The 22,322-nt window shown below is 46.3% G+C and overlaps 2 protein-coding genes across 2 annotated transcripts in view; one reads left to right on the forward strand and one right to left on the reverse strand.

The window, feature by feature from the left end:
• The window catches only part of Chp1 (calcineurin-like EF-hand protein 1), a 26,518-nt gene extending 7,663 nt beyond the window's left edge, over positions 1–18,855 (reverse strand). Inside the window, exons 1-4 of the mRNA XM_013010198.1 lie at positions 18,658–18,855; positions 8,534–8,606; positions 3,352–3,432; positions 1,632–1,759 (exon numbers count right to left, since the gene is read on the reverse strand). Of these exons, the coding sequence (XP_012865652.1) occupies positions 1,632–1,759; positions 3,352–3,432; positions 8,534–8,606; positions 18,658–18,724 (349 nt within the window). The 5' untranslated portion in view covers positions 18,725–18,855. The remainder of the gene's footprint in view (positions 1–1,631; positions 1,760–3,351; positions 3,433–8,533; positions 8,607–18,657) is intronic.
• Positions 18,856–19,479: 624 nt separating this feature from the next.
• Exd1 (exonuclease 3'-5' domain containing 1) overlaps positions 19,480–22,322 on the forward strand; it is a 16,717-nt gene continuing 13,874 nt past the window's right edge. Inside the window, exons 1-2 of the mRNA XM_013009998.1 lie at positions 19,480–19,565; positions 20,593–20,778. Of these exons, the coding sequence (XP_012865452.1) occupies positions 20,646–20,778 (133 nt within the window). The 5' untranslated portion in view covers positions 19,480–19,565; positions 20,593–20,645. The remainder of the gene's footprint in view (positions 19,566–20,592; positions 20,779–22,322) is intronic.

Genomic DNA, 22,322 nt, shown 5'->3' on the forward strand with positions numbered 1-22,322 from the left:
CGACCGACCAAAAAAAAAAAAAGAAGAATTTTCCAAAGTTTATAGCATACAAATTTATAGCATGATATCCTGTAAATTTACTTGTATTTGATTGAGAACCTCAAACCTTTTTAGTTTTCTTTAAATCATCTCTCTCTTTTTTGGTTCCAGTTTGGGCCCGAAACTGAGGGCCTAGGCACTGTCCCTGAGCTTTTCTTTTTTCTTTATTTTTTGGCCACAACTTCACTTTGTGCTTTGTTGGTGGTTATTTGGAGATAAGAATCTCACAGCTTTTTACTGCCCAGGCTGGCTTTAAACTGCAGTTTTCAGATCTCAGCCTCCTGAGTAGCTAGGATTATAGGCATGAGCCATTGACACTTGGCTAAATCATCTCTTTAAATGATGGCTCCCACTTAATTCTGTGGCTTCCCAGACCGCTATAAAGCACCCTGAACTCTTGTAAGAGAAGGCCTGGGGCCAGTTTCCTCCCATTTCAATTTCAACATGTGTGGAAGGAAAATAGAAACTGAATTTCAACCTCCTGTACAAGTGTTGTAAGGGGATTGGGCAATATCACATGACCCAATAAGAGCTGAAGGGAAATCTCCAACGATCCAGAGAGAGAAGAGGTGAGAGTTCACAGGGGCAAAAACTAAAGCTTGTGCTAACCTCACTGTTGGCTCCTACTTGAGTCATATGCAGTATCTACCCCATTCTAAGATGGGCAGGAGACTGCTGGGATTCCTTACAGGTGGGCCTGGGGCATGCTACTGACTGACAACTTTCCCAGTGCCTGACACACAGGAAACACTCCACAAGCTACTCCCATTTCCCTGTTTGAAGGCCTTGACCTGCATTAATCCCTATAACATCTTCATGCAGAATCTCCTTTATTTTTGGTCGGTCATGGGCCTTGACCTGCATTAATCCCTATAATATCTTTTTTTTTTTTGGTCCAGTCATGGGGCTTGAACTCTGGGTCTGGGCGCTGTCCCTCAGCTCTTCAGCTCAAGGCTAGCACTCTACCACTTGAGCCATAGCACCACTTCCGGCTTTTTTCTTTTTGCTTATGTGGTGCTGAGGAATCGAACCCAGGGCCTCAGGCATACAAGACAAGTGCTCTACCACTGAGCCACCTTCCCAGGCCCCCTATAATATTTTCATGCAGAATCTCCTTTATTTTTGGTCAGTCAGGGCCTAGATACTGTCCTCTGAGCTCTTTGTTCAAGGCTAGCCCTCTACCTCTTTGAACCATAGCTCCACTTCCAGTTTCCTGGTGGTCAATTGGAGATAAGAGTCTCATGAACTTTCCTGCTCAGCTGTCTTTGAACTGCGATCCTCAGATCTCAGCCTCTTGAGTAGCTAGGATTTCAGGTATGGCCCAACAGCCCCAGCCAGAATCCCTTAGTATCCCACTTTACAGAAAAACAAAACAAAACTAAGCTGAGACCCAAAGATATTCAGTAACTTGCCAAAAGTACATGGCCAAAGAGCGCTACAGGTGGGATTCAAACTTAGTTTAGTTCCAGTATGAGAGCAGTTAAACGTTTGGCTCTTGTAAAGGTAATGTGTTCAATAAATGAATGAGGAAATAAATGATTTACAAGAAATGAGAAGCAAACATTTTAAGCCAGATGACTCTAACTCCTTACAGTGCAGTTTGTTGCTTCGGCTGTTAAGTGGTTCTGGTCCATTGACGTCTTTGCTCTTTTCATTATCTTCAATGGGTCGGAAATGAGCCAAAGTCCTCATAAATCCCCGGAAGTTTACCTGGTCCTCTCTGACGAGGAAAGATCAACAAACATATGTTATCAATCAGGGTGATTTTTGTTATTGTTTTGTTTTGGCACAGTGCTCACACACATCAAGCAAAGCCCTTCCCCATCCAGTTGTAATACCAGCCCTCAGGTGATTATTTCTTGGCTGGGGTAACCTGAAAATGCATTTAATAATTTCTTTTTCCACATGTCTCAATGTGAGCCTTATGCCAAGCTTGCGCATGAGGGTACTATTATTCCCACTTAAAAATGACTAGCCAGGCCAGGTGCTGGTGGCTCACGCCTGTAATCCTAGCTACTCAGAGACTGAGATCTGAAGGTTGTGGTTCAAAGCCAGCCCAGGCAGGAGAGTCCGTGAGACTCTGATCTCCAATAAACCACCAGAAACCCAGAAGTGCCGCTATGACTCAAGTGGTAGAGGGCTCACCTTGAACTGAAGAGCTGAGATATAGATAGACAGATATATGATTAGCTAGGCTGGGAATGTGGCTTAGTGGCAAAGTGCTGGTCTAGCATGCATGAAACCTGGGTTTGATTCCTCAGTACCACATACACAGAAAAAGCCACAAGTGGCAGTGTGGCTCAAGTGGTAGGGTGATAACCAGGAACAGTGCCCAGGCCTTGAGTTCAAGCCCCAAGACTAGCAATAATTAATTAATTAGTTAATTAGAAAATGACTAGCCAGCAACAATGGCTCATGCCTATAAGCCTCACTAATTAGGAGGCTGAGATCTAAAGATCACAGTTCAAAGCCAGCCTGGGCAGTGAACTCTGGGAGACTCTTATCCACACTAAACTACCAAAAACACTGGAAATGCTGTGGCACAGTGGTAGAGTGCTAGCCTTGAGCAAAAGAAGCTTAGGGAGACTACCCAGTCGCTGAGTTCAAGATCTAGGACCATCACCAAAAAAGATAAAAACAAGTTAGATACTGAGAGGTAACAGGACTTAACCAAGCCAGTTGTCAATTGAATTTACTTCTAAATTTATTCCAAAGAATGGATTTAAAGTAGTTGCCAGGGCTACAGTTAGGAAAGCCAAGACTTGAACTCACTGCTATGAACTATGCAGCAAGCAGCAACTTAAGTCATTTCAACCTAACAACTCCTCAAACCACTTCCCAGGCCTCCCCTACAATGAGGTATTCTTAGATATTTTATGTTCCCTTCTTTTTTTGGGGGTCCAGTCGTGGGGCCTGAACTCTGGGACTGGGCGCTGTCCCTCAGCTCTTCAGCTCAAGGCTAGCACTCTACTACTTGAGCCACAGGGCCACTTCTGGCTTTTTTCTTTTTGCTTATGTGGTACTGAGGACTCGAACCCAGGGCCTCAGGCATGCAAGGCAAGCGCTCTACCACTGAGCCACCTTCCCAGCCCCTATACTTAGATATTTTAAAGTCATGCATATGAAAGAGGGATTAAAGAGAAAATTTTGAATATAGACTCCTAGACATGTTGACGTTTAACTTCCAGGAGGACAGACAGAAGAGATAGTCTAGATATGACAAAATTAGGGATTTTCAACACAATCTGGGCTGAGGTGACCCAACCTTAGATTCAGCCAAAGGCAGGAGGTCTAAAGATTGCTTGGACTCACCCCTCTGAAAAGAAGGCATTGATGATCCTGTCCCCTAGTGGGTTGATGGCAAGTTCTGGAATCCTCTGGAAATCTTCCCGGCTGCCAAGAGAATTACCTTGAGTTAGAGCTCACTGGCCCTTAGTATGAACTCCTTTAGGTAATCAGGAGGGTACAACGTTGCCAGAATATTACCACCTGAAATTTACCTCTGTGACAATTACACCAAATCATTGTAAGGAAGAGCAAGGTAGTAGCTGTCAAGTGTTTCTGACAGCAGTCAGGGTGGAAAAAGCCAGACTTTGCTAGACCACATTCCAACACACACACTAATGTCAATAAACCGGATGCTTCTTTTTTCTTTTTTTTTGGCTGGTTGTGGGGCCTGAACTCTGGGCCTGGGCACTGTTCCTCAGCTCTTCAGCTCAAGGCTAGTGCTCTACCACTTGAACCAAGCGCCACTTCTGGCTTTTTCTGCTTATGTGGTGCTGAGGAATCGAACCCAGGGCCTCATGCATGCAAGGCAAGCACTCTAACCACTGAGCTACCTTCCCAGCCCCCAGATACTTCTTAGTAAATCATTCTTTTTTTTTGGGGGGGGTCCGGTTGTGGGGCCTGAACTCTGGGCCTGGGCGCTGTCCCTCACCTCTTCAGCTCAAGGCTAGAGCTCTACCACTTGAGCCACAGCGCCACTTCCGGCTTTTTAAATTTTTCTTATGTGGTGCTGAGGAACCGAACCCAGGGCCTCAGGCATGCAAGGCAAGCTACCACTGAGCCATCTTCCCAGCCCCCAGATACTTCTTAGTAAATCATTCTTGAACACCACCATTTTCTTCTCACTTATGAAGTTCAGAGAGAACAAACCGGAGGTATCGAACATCGCAGAACTAGAATAGGGGGCAAATTTTGGAAAAGTTGACATATCTGTTCTGAAGATCTAAAAACATCTAGGAAACGAACTCTCACCTAATTATCTACATTCAAGAAAAGAATTTGAGGCTGAGTACACTCAATTTGCATTTCTACCAATAGTGTAAAAGGGTTCCTTCCCTCTTATTGCTCTATTTTCTGCAGCATTTGCTAGGTTGTTTTTTTTTTTTTATGATTACCATTTTGACTTAAGGCTCCTCAAGAGATAAAAAAAAGAAGAAGAAGAAGAAGAAGTACCAGGCAGGTGCCAAGGCTCACATCTGTAATCCTAGCTACTCAGGAAGCTGAGATCTAAGGCTTGCAGTTCTAAGCCAGCCTGGGCAGGCTTAGACACTTATCTCCAATTAACAAGCAAAAAAGTGGGACCTAGAACTGTGGCTCAAGTAGTAGAGTGCTTAGCCTTGAACAAACAAGCTCAGACAAGATGCCCAGACCTTGAGTTTAAGCCCCAGGACTGGTACGGAGGAAAAAAAACAAACAACCAGTGCCTGGTGGCTCACGCTTGTAATTCTAGCTAATCAGGAGGCTGAAATCTGAGGATCACAGTTCAAAGCCAACTTGGGCAGAAGAGCCCATGAGACTCTTATCTCCAATAAACCACCAGAAAATCAAAAATAGAACTACCATATGAACTTATTATACTACTCCTGGGAACATAGTTAAAGGATTACAGCAATAGAAATACCTGTACACTCATGTTTACAGCTGCCTTACTCAAAATAGCTAAGCTATGGAATCAGCCTAAGTGCCCATGAATGGATAATGGATGAATGGATAAAGGAAATGTGCTATAGATGTACAATAGAATATTACTCAGCCATAAGGAATGAAATTGCTGGGTGTGGTGGTTCACGCCTATAATTCTAGCTACTGCAGAGGCAGAGACAGAAGTTTTGAGAGTAGGGACTAGCTTAAGCAGTTAATAAGATCCCATCTCAAAAACTAATTAAAACAAAAGGGCTAGAGTCTTGACTCAAGTGGTAGAGAGCTTGCCTAATCAAGGTCCAGGCTTGAGTCAGTACCTAGTACCTGAAAAATATCTCCCCCCACTGAAAAAAAGGATGGAACTGTAGAAATGGAAATCATCCTATTAAGCAAAATAAACTAAACTCAGAAAGATAAATAACAGGACTAAAGGCATGGCTCAAGTGGTAGTACACCTGCCTAGCAAGTATGAAGTACCGAGTTCAAGTCACAGTACCAAAAAAAAAAAAAAAGAGCCAGGTGCTAGTGGCTCATGCCAGTAATCCTAGCTACTCAGGAGGCTGAGATCTGTTGATTGAAGTAAGCCAGCCCAGGCAGTAAACTCCAGGAGACTCTTATCTCCAATAAACCCCCAGAAAACCGGAAGTGGCTCTGTGGCTCAAGTGGTTGAGCATTAGCCTTGAGCTGAAGAGCTGAGGCACAGCGCCAAGGCCCAGAGTTCAAGCCCCACAACAAGGAAGGGTGACGGGGAGGGGGAGCCTGATGTACACATTTGTAATCTTAATCTTGGCTACTCAAAAACTGAGATCATGGCTGGGCACTGGTGGCTCATGCCTGTAATCCTAGCTACTCAGAAGACTGAGATCTGAGGATCTGGGTTCAAAGCCAGCCCAGGCAGGAAAGTCCATGAGACTCTTATCTCCAATAAACCACCAGAAAACTGGAAGTGGTCCTGTGGCTCAAGTGGTAGAGTGCACCTTGAGATGAAGAGCTGAGGGACAGCGCCCAGGCCCAGAGTTCAAGCCCCATGACCAACCAAAAAAATAAAATAAATAAAAGAAGCAGCTGAGATCTGGAGGACTGCAATTTAAGGCAAACTTGCACAGAAAAGTTTACTAAGGTGCTATCTAAACACAGCCTTTGTTCTTTGGCCTAAGGATTATACACAGAGACTGAGTAACTCTCTCCTTGCTGCTACATTTCATACCCATGCTAGAAGACTTCCAAACAACTCTTTTAAAAAAGAAATGTTATTATTATAAAGGTGATATACAAAGAGGTTACCAATTTATAAGGGAGGTAAAGAGTACATTTCTTTTTTTTTGGTCAATCATGGGGCCTGAACTCTGGGCTTGAGTGCTGTCCCTCAGCTCTTCAGCTCAAGGCATCTACCACTTGAGCCACAGCACCACTTCCAGCTTTTTCTGCTTATGTGGTGCTGAGGAATCGAACCCAGGGCCTCAGGTATGCAAGGCAAGTGCTCTACCACTGAGCCACCTTCCCAGCCCCTAAAGAGTACATTTCTTTTCTTCTCTCTCTCCCAGTTTTTCCATCCCATCCCCACCTACCAGTTGTCAAGTTCATTTTCAGCATAGTGTCTAGGGAGGATCACTGTTGCATTTGCACAGCCTTTGTCCCTCCATTTCTGGGCCTCCCCCTCATCCTTTCAAAGCCACATAAACACAGAGGACAGAAAGAGAAGAAACACACATACACAAAAACAACAACAAAGGGAAAAAGCCTCTTGTTTCCATTTCCTGGAGTTCATTCTGATAAATATTTCATATGGTCAGAGACACATAGGCACTGTACCTTTGTGCTCCTCCCCTAAGAGTACTCTTCTTCGGTATCACTGTGCGAGAATGCCTAGTCCTGTATAATTTATCATGTCGCAGTGTGTTGTAGATCTAGCTTCTGCACAAGAGAGAAGTCATGCACCGCCAAACAACTGTTAAACTGCTTCAGGCCAGTCAGCAGTCAACCACACAGCTTTACTACATGCCAGCTGAACAAAGCCTAGAAACTTACAGCATGAAAAGGGCTGCTAATGAGAGCTAGGGTGGGAGGTGACATTAAGGAGATATTTCATTTGCCTATAATACAAATACACACACAAAACAATATGGCATTATATTACTCTGAGATCATACATTTGCTCTGGACCAAGGCTTCTCAACTTTAGTGCTACTGACATGGAGGGCAGCATGATTCTTTGTCCTGGGAGGCTGCCTCATGCATACAGGCCATTTAGCAATGCTCTAGTAACTCCCTGTAGTCAAGACAGGCTCAGGCCTGTAATCCTAGCCCTGGCTACTCAGGAGGCTGAGATCCAAAGATCATGGTTTGAAGCCAGTCTGAGCAATAGAGTCTGTAAGACTCTTTTTCTGTTTTGTTTTGTTTTGGGGAGGGTCAGTCTTGAGGCTTGAACTTGGTGCCTGAGCCCTGTCCTTGAACTCTTTTTGCTCAAGGCTAGCACTTTACGACTTTGGACCACAGCTCCACTTCCAGTTTTTGAGTGGTTAATTGGAAATTAGAGTCTCACAAGGACTTTTCTGCCCCAGCTGGCTTCAAACCACTGGCTTTGAACCACAATTCTCAGATCTGTCTCCTCAGGAGCTAGGATTGTAGGTAAGAGCCACCACCGCCTGACCCTTAAGAATCGTATCTCCAATTAATCACCAGAAAACTGGAAGTGGCGCTGTGGCTCAAGTGGTAGAGCGCTCACCTTGACCTGGAGTTCAAGCCCCACAACTGACAAAAAAAAAAGTTGGAAGTAGAGCTGTGTGTGGCTCAAGTGGTAGAGTGCTAGCCTTGACTAAAAAAAAAAAAAAGAGCTCAAAATAATAGCCTTGAGAGAACCACAGCTCTAGAATAAAAAATACCAATGGCTTGCACAGCATGAATATACGTGAAGTGATGTGTTGTAGGAATAAGTTGGCTAAGGAGATGAGAGGCTAAGAACCTAGTGTTAGGCATGAATCAACTTCATAAAACGCAATGTTTAGCAAAGAGATGTGGCATTACTGGCAGGGGCAGGTGGCTCATACCTATAATCCTAACTGCTCAGAAGGCTGAGATCTGAGGATCATGGTTCAAAGCCAGCTGGGACAGACAAATCTGTGAGACTCTCATCCCTAATTAACTAGATAATGCTGAAAGTGGAGACGTGGCTTACATGATGGAGCACCAATCCATGAGCAAAAGAGCCAAGCAAGAATATGAGGTCCTGGGTTCAAGTCTCATTCCCGGTACACCCAAAAATAAAACAAAATTAAATTGAGATGTGGGAAAATGCTAGCAAAGAGAGCTGAAATCTTGAAAGTACATCCACTCACTAAGACTGCAACAATGGCTACATAAATTAAGAGAAGTTGGAACAGAGCAGCAAACATCTAGTGACATACTGCGTGTCACTGCTCTGCTTATTTAATTCCTTGCGGATCAGTGATGCTGGAAGAGAAGGGCATCATGGACTCCTGTCGTGTCTGCCCTTGGGACAAAGGCAGCTATTCCAACACTGCCAGAGTTTCTGGTTTCTGTGAGGGAAATCAAGCCAGGAGCTGCCTACCTGAGAGTCCCGTTCTCCCCTTTGTCCAGGCTGGTGAACCGGCTGTAGAGGCGTGTGATCTGACTGTGGGAAACTAAAAGAAAAGCACACAATTAGTTCCAGCCAGGAAAGGGGGCCTCCAATCCCTGCAGCACCAACAACCTACCCTCAGGTGCTGGAGCACGAAAGATGGGGGACGTGCAACTCTTGAGTGTCAGGGCAGAAAGGTTAAAGGGTAAAGAGTGCAGGGAGTGAGACGCTGAAATAAATGAGGACCAACTGGAATCAACTATGAGGAATGAAATCAAGGCTTAGGCTAAATCAGGAACGTGTTAAAGAGACCATAGCTATAGCTCAACATGAGTAAGGATGGCCTAGTGCAAAACACACACACACACACACATATACACACACACACCCTTTGGGAGGGGGAGAAAGAAGGAAGAGGAGAGAGGAGAGCGTTAAGTGTTCAATGTAAAATGGTTAAGATTTAACAAGATACAAAGCCAAACCTCATTTAAAAGGAAACTGAGCCTTTCACAATGCAAAACCCTGAACTAGAGGCTATTGAAAATGCTTTGACTAAACACTCCTACCTACCAATTAGTTGGCTATTTTGGGCGGGCATGCTGGGTAGGTAACTGGTATGGAATTAAAGGTTGGGGCCTATCGTACAGGTTCTCTCCCCTCACACGCTCTTTCCTCAGGACTGACCTTTGGGTCACAGATTACCCTAACCTGGGAACAGCCTGAGATCCGTGGGTTCCCCTGAGTTTCCAGGGAAGCAGGGGGTTCCAAGGGAGCTAAGGGTCGAGCCACCATGGATAACAGCTGCAAGAAAGCTATTTTGCACTCCCTTTTGTATTTCCTCTGCAAACTCAGGCACAAATCATCAAGAAAAGGAGGTGCCAACTGCTAAGTGCCCATTCAATCTCTGAAAATGCAAAAAAAAAGAAAAAGGATATTGCTGGGAAATAAGGTGAGTCTCCTTGGCAAGACTGGAAGTCAGAAGGAACAGGACAACAAAATCAAGTGGTCACAGGAGAAAAGACCAGAGCCAGAAAGCGTGTGACCAGCGGGGACTCGGGTAAACAGGACAGGAGGGGAGGCTGGAGCTGGGGGTAAAGGACACACTGGGGCCTCTGTGCCTTCAAAGGTGGCTCTGTTAGGCCCAGGGCTGGAAGGTGAGCAGAGGCCTCAGGAGACCTAGTCACTCCCAGAGCGCGGCACCAGCCAGGCTCCAGTGCTAGAGGAAGCTGACGTGTGAAGGGCACTGGGTAAAGCCAGCACCCTGGTGAGGGTCAGGCAGGGAGATCTGACCCCATTTCAGACACCGGGGCGGTAAGCTATGAGCGGCTCCTGAAAGGCAAGTGCTGGCCAAAGCACCTGGCACAGGGTAAGCACTCCAGGTTAGCTATTATTACAGCCTGGGCAAGGAGAGCCTGAAGGAACATTTTTATTGCTTAAACTAATTACTCTCCACCTTCCTCCAAACTCTACCAGTCAAAACCGCTTTCCTTAGGAACTCTACCTCACCTGACCCCAGGCCTCAAAGGCTACATTTGTCCAAAAAGAATTGCACTTCCTACCTGACTCATGAAATGGTGACTCCTCTGAACAATACCTTAATGACAATAAAATTTCATTTTTAAAACATATGAGTCAGGTGCTGGCTGCTCACACCTGTAATCCTAACTACTCAAGTAGCTGAGAACTCAGGATCATGGTTCACAGCCTGGGCAGTTAAATCTGAGAGACTCTCACTCCAACTATCCACCAAAAACGCCACTAGAGCTTGGGCTCAAATGGTGCTAGCTTTGAGCGGAAAAAGCTAAAGGACAGTGCTCAAGTGCTGAGTTCAAGACCCAAGATTGACACATGTATACATGCACGTGCCCGCACACACACGCTCTCACACACACAGACAGGAAGGAATGTCTGGAGGGAAAATCAATGTATCACTACTTAAACTCATAATTTACCAATATGTTCAACACAAACGTGTATGTAAATAGCTAATAATCAAGAGACCCCGTGTCAGGACAAACTGAGCTATAAGGAAATCTTTTTCTTCCTCCCAGAAGTACTGGGGTTTGAACTCAGGGCCCCATGCTTGCAAGGCAGATGCTCTACTATTTCAAGTTCTACCCTCGTCCCTTTTGGCTTTTTACTCATTTTTCAAATAGGGTCTCATGTTTCTGCTAGGCAGGTCTCCAGCATAGCTGGGATTACAGGAATAAAATGCCACACCCAGCAAGCTACAGACCTTTCTATTATCACTCCCAGTGCTCAAAGCAGGAAGGCATTCCACGGAAGTGCCAAGCACGAAGATGGAGTGGCCCAGAGAAGAATGGAAACAAAAAGGGAATAAAGGATATTTTGTCCTTGCTTTTATCCTAATCGTAACACAGAAGATAACCTAAGTAAAACATACAACTACAATTGTGGGTAGTTCCAGATAAAGATTATAAAGAGGAAGCTTATACCGATACCCCTTAACATTACAGAATGTTCCACACCCGGATGTTTCCCCAAACATGACCACGACAAGATCTGGTCTACCCTTTTAAGAACTGAAAAGACTTAAGAGATATTTGATAGGATAAATAGACCAACTGGGATGTGGCTCAGTGGTACAGCTCTTTGCCCACCATGGTCAAGGCTGTGTGGGTTCAGTCACCAGGACCCCAAAAACACCACCAAAAAAGAACTAAAATCTTTTTTTTTTTGGTCAGTCGTGGGTCCTGCACTTTGGGCCTGTGCACTGTCTCTCAGCAATTCAGCTCAATGCTAGCATTCTACCACTTGAGCCACAGCGCCATTTTTTTTCTGCTTATGTGGTGCTGAAGAATCGAACCCAGGCGGAGCCTCATGGATGCAAGGCAAGCGCTCTACCACTGAGCCACCTTCCCAGCCCCAAATCTATCTTCTTGTAATAAGAAAATGTGAACATGGACTGAATAATAGATATTGTAGAGTTATTGTTGCTTTTTTGTTGTAATAGTATTGTGGTCATGAAAAAAATTGCTCTTCAGGGGTGAAGAGTTCTAAAAGCTGCAGCTCTCAAACTGTTCAAAGCACACGCGCACACACACGCACACGCACACGCACGCACACACACACACACACACACACCCAGAGCTCAATGGTACATCAAGTACTCATAACATACAGAAAGAAGCATCTTCCTCCCTAAGCCTTCCCACTGCTGGGATTACAGGCAAGAGCCACCACTCCCAGTACAACATGTATACCCCCCTCCTTTTTTTTTTTTCTTAGTCAGTCATGGGGCTTGAACTCAGGACCTGGGCACTGTCTCTGACCTCTTTTGCTCAAAGCTAGCACTCTACCACTTTAAGCCACAGCACCACTTCTGGTTTTCTGGTGACGAGAGTCTCAAGGGCTTTCTTGCCTGGGCTGGCTTTGAACTATGATCCTCAGATCCCAGCCTATTGAGTTGCTAGGTTACAGGTGTGAGCCACGGGCTTGGGCCTGTATCTTTTATTTTTGTAAGTGCTACTGGCCTCAACAGGGGAAACCCATAAGGGCTCCGTGCTCTGGAAATGCACAACCACTGTACAGCCACGTCCCCTGCCACAGGGCTTCACACTCCCTCACAGCCCTCTTCTCTAACCAGACTTGTGTGCTACTTTTTTTTTTTGGTCGGTCGAGGGGCTTGAACTCTGGGCTTGGGCACTCTCCTTGCGCTCTTCAGCTCAAGGCGAACACTAGTTTTTGAGTGGTTTACTGGATATAAGAGTCTCACAGACTTCCCTGCCAGGGATGGCTTTGAACCATGATCCTCAGATCTCAGCCTCCTGAGTAGCTAGGATTACAGGTGTGAACCACCAGCGCCCAGCTTGTGCTCACTTCTTAACCCCTTCCTGGCAACAGATGAGGATCAAACTTTGCATAGAGCCCCACAAATGACAGAACTCCAAAGCGGCCAAAGATGTTAGCTATCTGAATTTACATGTAGATAAAAGACAGGACAGCAGGGTCTTCTACAGGACAGACCCTTAGACACTAAGGGCATCTCAGTCAATGACATGGAATCCTCCTTTTCTGGTCAGTGGTACCCAGAGATTCATGCAAGTGTTCTGCCACTTGAGCCACAGTGCCACTCCTGGTTTTCTGGTGGTTTACTGAAGGTAAGAGTCTCACGGACTTTCCTGCCCAGGCTGGCTTTGAATCGTGATCCTCAGATTTCAGCCTCCTGAGTAGCTAGGATTACAGCAACTGGCATTATCAGGATTTTTATCCCTTTGGTTTTCCTTCCATAAAGCTGGCAAAACAACATCAGTTTTTAATTCCTGATGGTGACCACTTAAAGAGTACAAGTGTAAAATGTGGTCACCTCCCCCTTTAAATAGTCCTAGGATGGGGCTGGAAAGGTGGCTCAGTGGTAGTGTTTGCCTTGCATGCATGAGGCCCTGGGTTCAATTCCTCAGCACCATATAAGAAAAAAGAAAAAAGCCAGAAGTGGCACTGTGGCTCAAGTGGTAGAGTGCTAGCCTTGAGCTGAAGAGCTGAGGAACAGCGCCCAGGCCCAGAGTTTAGGTCTCACGACCGGACCCAAAAAATAAAAAAAAAATTTAAAAATAAATAGTCCTAGGGTGCCGGGCACTGGTGGTTCACACCTGTAATCCTAGCAACTGAGGAGACTGAGATCTGAGTTCAAAGCCAGCTCTGGCAGCAAAGTACGTGAGATTCTTATCTCCAATAAACCACTTAGAAAACCCGAAGTGGCACCGTGGCTCAAGTGGTAGAGCACTATCCTTGAGCTGAAGAGCTGAGGGACAGCGCCCAGGCCCAGAGTTCAAGCCCCATGACCAACAAAAAAATTAATTAATTAATTTTTTTAAATAGCCCTAGGGTTATTTTGTTTTTGTGATATAGTCTTGTGCTGTTCAGGCTGGCCTTGAATTCCAGGGCTTAAATGATCCTCCTGCCTCAGCCTCAGGAATAGTTTGGACACAGCTTTTTTGTTTGTTTTTGTCAGTAGTGGGGTTTGAACTCAGGGCCTGGGCACAGGTCCCTGATCTTTTCTTCTCAAGACTAGCAGGCTCAGACTTTGAGACACAGCTTCACTTCCCATTTTCTAGTGGTTAACTGGACATAAGGGTCTCATGGACATTCCTGCCCAGGCAGGATCTTCGGATCTTAACCTCCTGAGTAGCTAGGATTACAGGCATGAGCCACCAGTGCCCAGCTTAAACAATTTTTTTTTTTTTTTGGGGGGGGGAAGGGTCTGGTCATGGGGCCTGAACTCTGGGCCTGGGCGCTGTCCCTCAGCTCTTCAGCTCAAGGCTAGCGCTCTACCACTTGAGCCACAGCACCACTTCCAGCTTTTTGCTTATATGGTGCTGAGGAATCGAACCCAGGCCTCATGCATGCAAGACAAGCACTCTAGCACTGAGCCAACTTCCCAGCCCAGCTTAAACAGTTTTTATAACTAATATGTAGCAAATGGTAATTCCCCCCTAAGATGATCGTCATCCATGGTTCCAAACACATAGTTTCCCTGTACATGGTATATTATATCAGGCCCTATTCTAAGATAACTAATTTATTTTGCTCATGAGCATAAGAATCTAATAGAGACAATTGCCATTCCCAGATGAAGAAAGCCAGGGAATTCCTACCTATAATTATTTTTTCAAGTACTTAGTGGCTAGATTTAAAATGTCAGCTAAACTACACACATATAAATTCTAAATTTAAGAAAAATACAACCACCAATACTAATGAAAAGCTTTTCTATTAAATATGAAATCAGTTTTCCTCCATAATGATACATTTTCTTACTGGGAAAGGGAGTAGAAAGACATCATATACTTGTTCTTAAAGTGATGGTTGATAGCTCCCTAAATTCTTTTTTGAAGAGAGGCAAATGAAAACACGACAAACTTCCTCCCCCTACCTCAGTCTCCAGGTTATCTGTTATTTTTCATTCTTTGAAAATTTCACATCCTCCTGAAATTATGGCCTTAAAAAAACAACTCCAGGGGCTGGGAAGGTGGCTCAGTGGTAGAGCGCTTGCTTTGCATGCCTGAGGCCCTGGGTTCCATTCCTCAGCACCACATAAGCAAAAAGAAAAAAGCTGGAAGTGGCGCTGTGACTCAAGTAGTAGAGTGCTAGCCTTGAGCTGAAGAGCTGAGGGACAGCACCCAGGCCCAGAGTTCAGGCCCCACGACCGGACCCAAAAAAAAAAAAGAACAACTCCAACAGGGCAGCTACTTGGGAGACCAAGACCAGGAAGATTTGAAGGTTAATCCAGGTAGAAAAGTTAGTGAGATCTCCTTCTTACCTATTTCCAGATAAGGCAAGGTAGGAGGAAGTCCACACCAGCACTGGGCAAGAAAACAGCTCCTACAAGAAAATAACTATAGCAAAAAAGGGATGGGGCCATGAAGAGGAAGAGCAACCTGCCTAGGAAGTGTGAGGCCCTAAACAAACTCTGCTAGCTGGCCAGATGAATGCATCCCAGTGCTTGGAAGGCTGAAGCAGGAGGGGCTCTTGCTCCAGACCAGCTTAGGCTTCAAGCAAGACATCTTTCTTTTTTTTTTTTTTTTTCACTGAGCTGTCCCTCAGCTCTTCAGCTCAAGGCAAGAGTGCTCTACCACTTGAGCCATAGCACCACTTTGGCATTGTGAGTGGTTTATTGGAGATAGAGTCTCTCAGACTTTACTGCTGGGCTGGCTTTGAACCAGGATCTTCAGATGGTGAGTAGCTAGGATTACAGGCATGAGCCATCAGCACCTAGCTAAGACAAGTCTTTAAAACAACAACAACAACAAAAAGCTGGGCAGTAAAATCTGTGAGACTCTTATATCCAGTTAGCCTCCAGGGACAGACAGACAGACAGACAGACAGACAGACACACACACACACACACACACACACACACACACACACACACGCACGCATGGTGGCTCAGCCTGTAATCCTAGCTAATCAGGAGGCTGAGATCTGAGGATGGAGGTTCAAAGCCAGCCCGGGCAGGGAAGTCCTTGAAACTCTTATCTCCAATAAACCACCAGAAAACAGGAAGTGGCGCTGTAGCTCAAGTGGTAGAACGCTAGCCTTGAGCTGAAGAGCTGAGGGACAACACTCAGGCCTAGAATTCAAGTCCCACAACCAACATAAATAAATAAATACATAAATAAATCACACACACACACAAAATAAATCCAACAACTCTGCTGATGAATATTAACCACATAAACTGATGCCTCAGTTCCTGGGGTGGAGGGATGACTTTGTAGCAGGCTAGGAGAGAGCTCCTGGAAGCCACCCAAAATGCCCTAAGGTCAATTAATCCAAATCTGATCCACTCACGCATGCGCCAGGGCCCAACTCCTATCTCTACAAGGCCAACTCAGAGACTCTCTCTTCCTAAGCTCTGAAGGTGGACGCCGCATGATTTCAGCTTCCATATGTCATGGTGCTAATCATAACTCTCTTGGACTTATCTCCCCAACTAGGCTGTGGGTGTCTTTTGTCACCATCTGCTCCAAGAACCTGGTATATTACTGAACACACATAGCAAAGATTCAGTAAGTACTTGTTTCACTAGGTTTCCTTGCTCAATACATACACTGGCATTGGCTTTGGTAAGAATCGCCCTCATGTTTGAGTCACTCTTTGGTAACCAGGAAAACAGCTCTTCAACACAAACTTAGTTGCATTTGTCCACAAGTCTCATGGTGAAATAACCCAGAGGCCTACAGCAATGCAAGCCCTTTCTTTTGATCAGATGTAAAGAACCAGAATTGGATTACTGTTCTCTTCATTCTGAGGCAAAAACACAATGCCAAAGTGGTGCTATGGCTCAGGTGGTAGAGCACTCTTGCCTTGAGCTGAAGAGCTGAGGGACAGCTGAGTGGAAAAAAAAAAGAAAAAAGATGTCTTGCTTGAAGCCTAAGCTGGTCTGGAGCAAGAGCCCCTCCTGCTTCAGCCTTCCAAGCACTGGGATGCATTCATCTGGCCAGCTAGCAGAGTTTGTTTGTTCAGTACTGGGGTTTGAACTTAGGGCCTCACACTTCCTAGGCAGGTTGCTCTTCCTCTTCATGGCCCCATCCCTTTTTTGTTATAGTTATTTTCTTGTAGGAGCTCTGTTTTCTTGCCCAGTGCTGGTGTGGACTTCCTCCTACCTTGCCTTATCTGGAAATAGGTAAGAAGGAGATCTCACTAACTTTTCTACCTGGATTAACCTTCAAATCTTCCTGGTCTTGGTCTCCCAAGTAGCTGGGATTACAGGTATGAATCAGTGCCCTGTTGGAGTTGTTTTTTTAAGGCTATAATTTCAGGAGGTTTTTTTTTTGTTGTTGTTTTTTGGTCGATCGTGGGGCTTGAATCTGGGCTTGGGCGCTGACCCTGTGCTCTTTAGCTCAAGGCAAGTACTCTACTGCTTGAGCCACAGTGCTACTTCTAGTTTTTCTGGTGGTTTATTGGAGATAAGAGTCTTATAGACTTTCCTGCCCGGGCTGGCTTTGAACCGGGATCCTCAGATCTCAGCCTCCTGAGTAGTTAGGATTACAGGTGTGAGCCACTGGCACTCGGCTCCTCTTGAGGTTTTTACACATCCTCATTATGTCACTACTTTAAGCACAAATGCTTTAAGTCTTGGTGTCATTACAGTTACAAGTGTGGGTCAGAGATCCTGGCCACAAAATGTAATAAAAAGCTTGCTAAATCCAAACTGACTGGTCCTGGGGTCAGAGCAAGTCATAAAATGATCAAAAGATAAAGTGACAGATCAACTGTAACTAATTATAGCTAAGCATTTTCTCCCATTCATTCAAAACTGTGAAGGACTGAGTTAGTTGGTGGAGAGGTCAACAAAGGTAAAAGGTCTTTATGGAGAAGTTTAATGGACATAAGTTAGGGCATAATGAAGGAAAAAAACCAATCTGATAAGAGGTAAGGTAGATGGTTTCTCCTCCAAACTGAAGATTCTAGAAAGTAGGACTTGTCACACAGCACTAGGTAGCTTTTCCTTTATATCCAAGGCCACCCTTCCCAGAATTACTCAGAACTCCTCCTGAGGGAATTACCCCAGTACTCAGAACTATTTGCCTAGGAACCACTGATTTACTTGTTATCATTATCAAAGACATATCACGAAGCAAAGAGCTTACATAACTATATTCAACAAGGGCCATAAAAGATTACTGAGAAGTCGAGGTGTGGCTCACACATGTAATCTTAGCTATTCAGGAGAGTAAGACCTGAAGATCAGTTTCAAGCCAGTCCAAGAGACTCTTATCTACAATTAACCACACACACACACACACACACACACACACACCCAAAGTGGAGTTGTGGCTCACGTTAGTACCTAAGAACACATTGCTTTATCCAAGATTTTTCAACTGTATGCAGGTGTTTTTCAGTGCTTCCTAATTCCCAAAGCCCTGTTGCTCCTTTGTCCCGGTAAAGGAAGAAACTGGACCACATATATAATTTCCTAGTACAAACTCACAAGGGCTTTTTGGAGTATATTCAATTTTAACAGTGACTGCACGAAGTCCAGAAGTAATCGATGTCCATGTGAAATGAGGACAGCTGGGGTGCTCCAAGTGGGTGGCAAATTGGTGCTCACTGTTTACCTCCCCAAAGTTCACGCTCTCAGACCCCTTATTATTTAAAAGGGTCTCCAGGCACCAAAGGTCATGGCTTCCAAAACCTTCCGATACGGTCTTGCTCTCTGAGTTTCCTTTTCCAGTGTGTGGCAAGAATCTGTCATTCCCACACAGTTACCAGTGGTTTTCGATCCTGATCCAGAAAACGTCAAGGGAGTGGCTTTTCCACAGGACCCAATGCCCAGTTCCTGAATTGGCTGTGCCGAGGCTTTACCTTCGGATCAGGAAGCCTCTTCGCGGGGGGCGGGCTGGTCCGCAGAAAGCCAAAGGGAGGGAGCTTGTGGGGGGGGCCCGAAAAGGGGGTGTCCGCGCCCCCTTTCCCTGAGGGGAAGGGGAGAACGCGGGAGCCACAGCCCGGGGCTGCACGAACAGGCTCCTCCAGCCCGCAGCGGCCCCACCGCAAGTCCCGACACCCCGGATCCCCACCTCAGCGACGGTCGCCCCGAGCCCCGCCCGAGGCGCCCGGCCGCCTTCCACCACCCCCCAACCCCAACTCACAGCCCGTCTCCTTCTTGATCTCCTCCAGCTCTTCGTCCCGCAGTAACGTGGAGGCCCGAGACCCCATCGCCGCGCCGGGAAGCTCCCCGCGGAGCGCAGACGCCAGCAGCGACAGCGGCGGGAGGGAAGGAGGGAGGGAGGAAGGGCGGGAAAGAAGGGCCAGGGGTCACGGAGGGAGAGAGGGCAGCGTTTCCTACTGCGGACCCGGGAGGGAACCCAGGAAGGGGGCGGGGAGATAGACGAGCCAATCAGAAGCGAGGGCACGCCCCCCCCGCGCCGGAGCCGACGTCGACGCCGGGAGTTCCAGCGCCGGCGGGAGTCCAGCTGGACGCAGGCCCCGCCCTCCGGAACCGCGGCCGCCACCGGTCTTAAAGGGCCAACGCCGTGGCTGCTCAAGAGACCGCGCTTAAAAGGGCAACTCCGCCGACCCGCCGTTTTCCGATACGGTAAGCGGCGACAGGCAGACAACGAAACTAACTGGTTTTCCACAGGATTCCGATGCGAGCTGGCAGGTTGCGAGGAGACAAACAGAGAAAACTCCGCGTGGAGAAAATCCTGGGGCGTGTCCTCTTTAAGGAGCTGGGCGCCGGGCGGCGTGCTCCGCCACCCCTGCGCTCCCTGGGCCTGGCCGCACGGGGGCGCCGGGGAGTCGGCCGCGTGCCGATTGGCCGCTCGGGGAAGCAGCGCCTCGACGGAGGGGACGGTCCGCGCCTCGGACGCGACCCCGCGCTGGGGCGAGCGGCGGCGGCGGCGGCCCCGCGCTTCCCACCGCACTCCTTCGGGGCGGTGCTGCGGTAACCGCCGTCGAGAGTGTTGGAGCGCCCAGAAACCACTCCTTTCGACGGCGGTGGTTCCCGGGGTTCTCGCCCGAAGTTCGAGGGACTCAGTACCATTTGGCTGAAAGCAAGGTTCGGGTTTCCCGCATTTTCTTGGAGTTGGGGGAGATCGCCCCCCACCCCCAGATGTCACTTAAGCATCGCCGAGTACCCGACGTCTCTTACGTTCCTGTGAACAGTGAGGGATTTGGACTGGGTGAGATGGGGCGTGCCTGTCAGGCCCAGAGCTTGAGGTTAGGAGGACTGTGAGTTCGAGGCCAACCTCAGCTACATGGACACTTCCAAGCCAAAGTGAACAGCTGTGTCACACACACACACACAGGGTGGGGGAGAAGGGAAAAGTGTTTGCATTTTGTTGTCCTGGCACTGTGTATGCAGAGGGTGTGGGTGTGAGCTTGAATGTGGTCTCACCCACTTGGCTCTTGTGGTCAAGGCTAACGCTCTACCACTTGAGCCACACCTTCGCTTGGTGGCTTTTTGCTGGTTACTCGGAGAGAAGAGTCTCTTGGATTTTCCTGTCCCGGGCTGGCTTAGAACTGTGATCCTCACTCAGATCTTGAGTAGCTGGGATTCCTGGCATGAGCCACCAGCACTGGGCATAAAATTTTATTTCTTATATATGTTCCGGTAAAAAGCCAGTTTAAAGCCCGACACTAGTGGCTCCCACCTGTAGTCTTAGCTACTCAGACACTTATCTCCAATTAACCAACAGAAATAGGAAGTGGTACTGTGGCTCAAAGTGGTGGACGAAGTTGCCTTGAGTTAAAGAGCACCTGCCCGGAGTCCAAGTTCCACGACCAACAACAACCACAAAAGGCCAGTTTATTCCATTTAGCAATGAAAGAAAAGTAAACTTGGGCACACTTTTCAGACAAATAACCAACCTCCGCTTGCCCAAAGTCATGCAGAATTCAGTTTCCTCTATGTGGATTAGAAACGGTATTTGCTAAGGCCATTTTCTCACTAGTTTTCTAAAAGGAACAAAAGTCTGAATTCATATTCATATTCTTATCCCTCACATATACAGGGAAAGGAAAAATAACTATACTCCTAAAATTGTCTTTTTTTTTCTTAATCATGAATCTTTTTAATTTTCAAGAGTTTGGATGCCTAAGGAAGATCATTTGCAGACTGCTTTTGGAACACAAGAAAATGGATCCCAGCAGTGACTACCATTTCCTCAATCAGATTTTGTGGAGGAGAGTGAAACTCACGTTGGTGTCTGGAGTCTTCCAGGGTGTGCTCCAGCACGTGGATCCCAACAAGATGGTTGTCCTGAAGAAAGGTTTTGTTCTATTTGTCAGAAGAAGTTTTTAAGAAATTATTGACTTGGACATGGTGCTGGTGGCTCACACCTGTAATCCTTGCTACTCAGGAGACTAAGATCTGAGGATCACAGTTCAAAGCCAGCCTGCACAGGAAAGTCTGTGAGACTCTTATCTCCAATAAACCACCAGAAAATCAGAAGTGGCTTAAAAATCACTGTGGTTCAAGTGGTAGAGTGCTTGCCTTGAGCTGAAGAGCTCAGGGACAGCGCCCAGGCCCAGAGTTCAAGGCCCATGACCAAGAAAAAAAAGAAAAGAAATTACTGACTTGGAATCAGTAAGACATATATAGTAATAAGAGGACCCCCATCCAAAAAAAAAAGTCTAATAAGAACAGAGATTGGCATAAAAGTGAATCCCAACTGCTTTTCACCCACACTGCAAAACCCTGAGCTAGTTATCAAATTTTCTGAGCTCCAGATCCCTCTGGAATGGAGATAATGAAATGCCTGCCCCAGGGTGAGCGTTAAAAAAAAATTTTAAATGGGGGGTTGAACTCAAGGCACTGTCCCTGAGCTTTTTCACTCAAGGCTGGTTTGAGCCATAGCTCTCCTTCCAGCTTCTTGGTGGTTAATTGGGAATAAGACTTCACTGGACTTTCCTGCGCAGGCTGGCTTCATACTGAAATTCCCTGATCTCAGCCTCCTCAATACTAGGATTACAGCATGAGCCACCAGTGCCTGGCTTGACCCTGAACTTAATATGAACTATCATAGCGGCTTTAGAAGTAATTGCCTTTCCTAATTTTTTTTCTGTAGTTACATAGAGTATATGTAAATAGCAATATAATAAATAGTCCTCGGGCTCAAGGTCTTAGAATATTCTTGGGAGAATTTTTAATTCAGTAAACTGTTGGTGCTCGTTTTATTTGCTCTTAGAAGGACCTTTCTGAATTTTACTTTGCTCTTGATCATCTTTGCTTCCAAGCTGAAGCTTTGTGATTTTACTACTGACTCTTCCTTCCTTGAGGAAAGTCATCAGGTGTTTTGGTTTTGGTTGGTTGTATTTGGTGGTACTGGGGTTTGAATTCAGGGCCTTGCACTTGCCGGGCAGGCCCTTTTCCTACAGCTCCTTTGTATCTGTGCTGCTATCTATGCTTTACCATGTTGTGGAGGATGGATGACAGGTATATACCCCTGAGCCCAGACATAGTGCTTCTCCCTCCACCCCACCACCACACATAGCTGAGCTAACCAGCACATGCCATTAAGCCCAGACATTGGTGGAGATGCAATCTCTTCAACATTTTATGCCCAGGCTGGCCTCAAAACATGATCCTCTCATCTCTTCCTCCTGAGTAGCTAGAATTATAGACTTGAGCCATTTTCCTCCAGCAATTTGGAGATACAAAAAAACAAAATAAAACTCAGACTTCAGAAATTTGTCATCATATTCTCCTAACGTTTTAGGGATATACTACTTTTTTTTTTTTTTTTGTCGGTTGTGGGGCTTGAACTCTGGGTCTGGGTGCTGTCCCTCAGCTCAAGGCGAGCGCTCTACCACT

Source organism: Dipodomys ordii, unplaced genomic scaffold (assembly GCF_000151885.1).
Source record: "Dipodomys ordii isolate 6190 unplaced genomic scaffold, Dord_2.0 Scaffold11, whole genome shotgun sequence".
NCBI classification, from domain to species: domain Eukaryota; kingdom Metazoa; phylum Chordata; class Mammalia; order Rodentia; family Heteromyidae; genus Dipodomys; species Dipodomys ordii.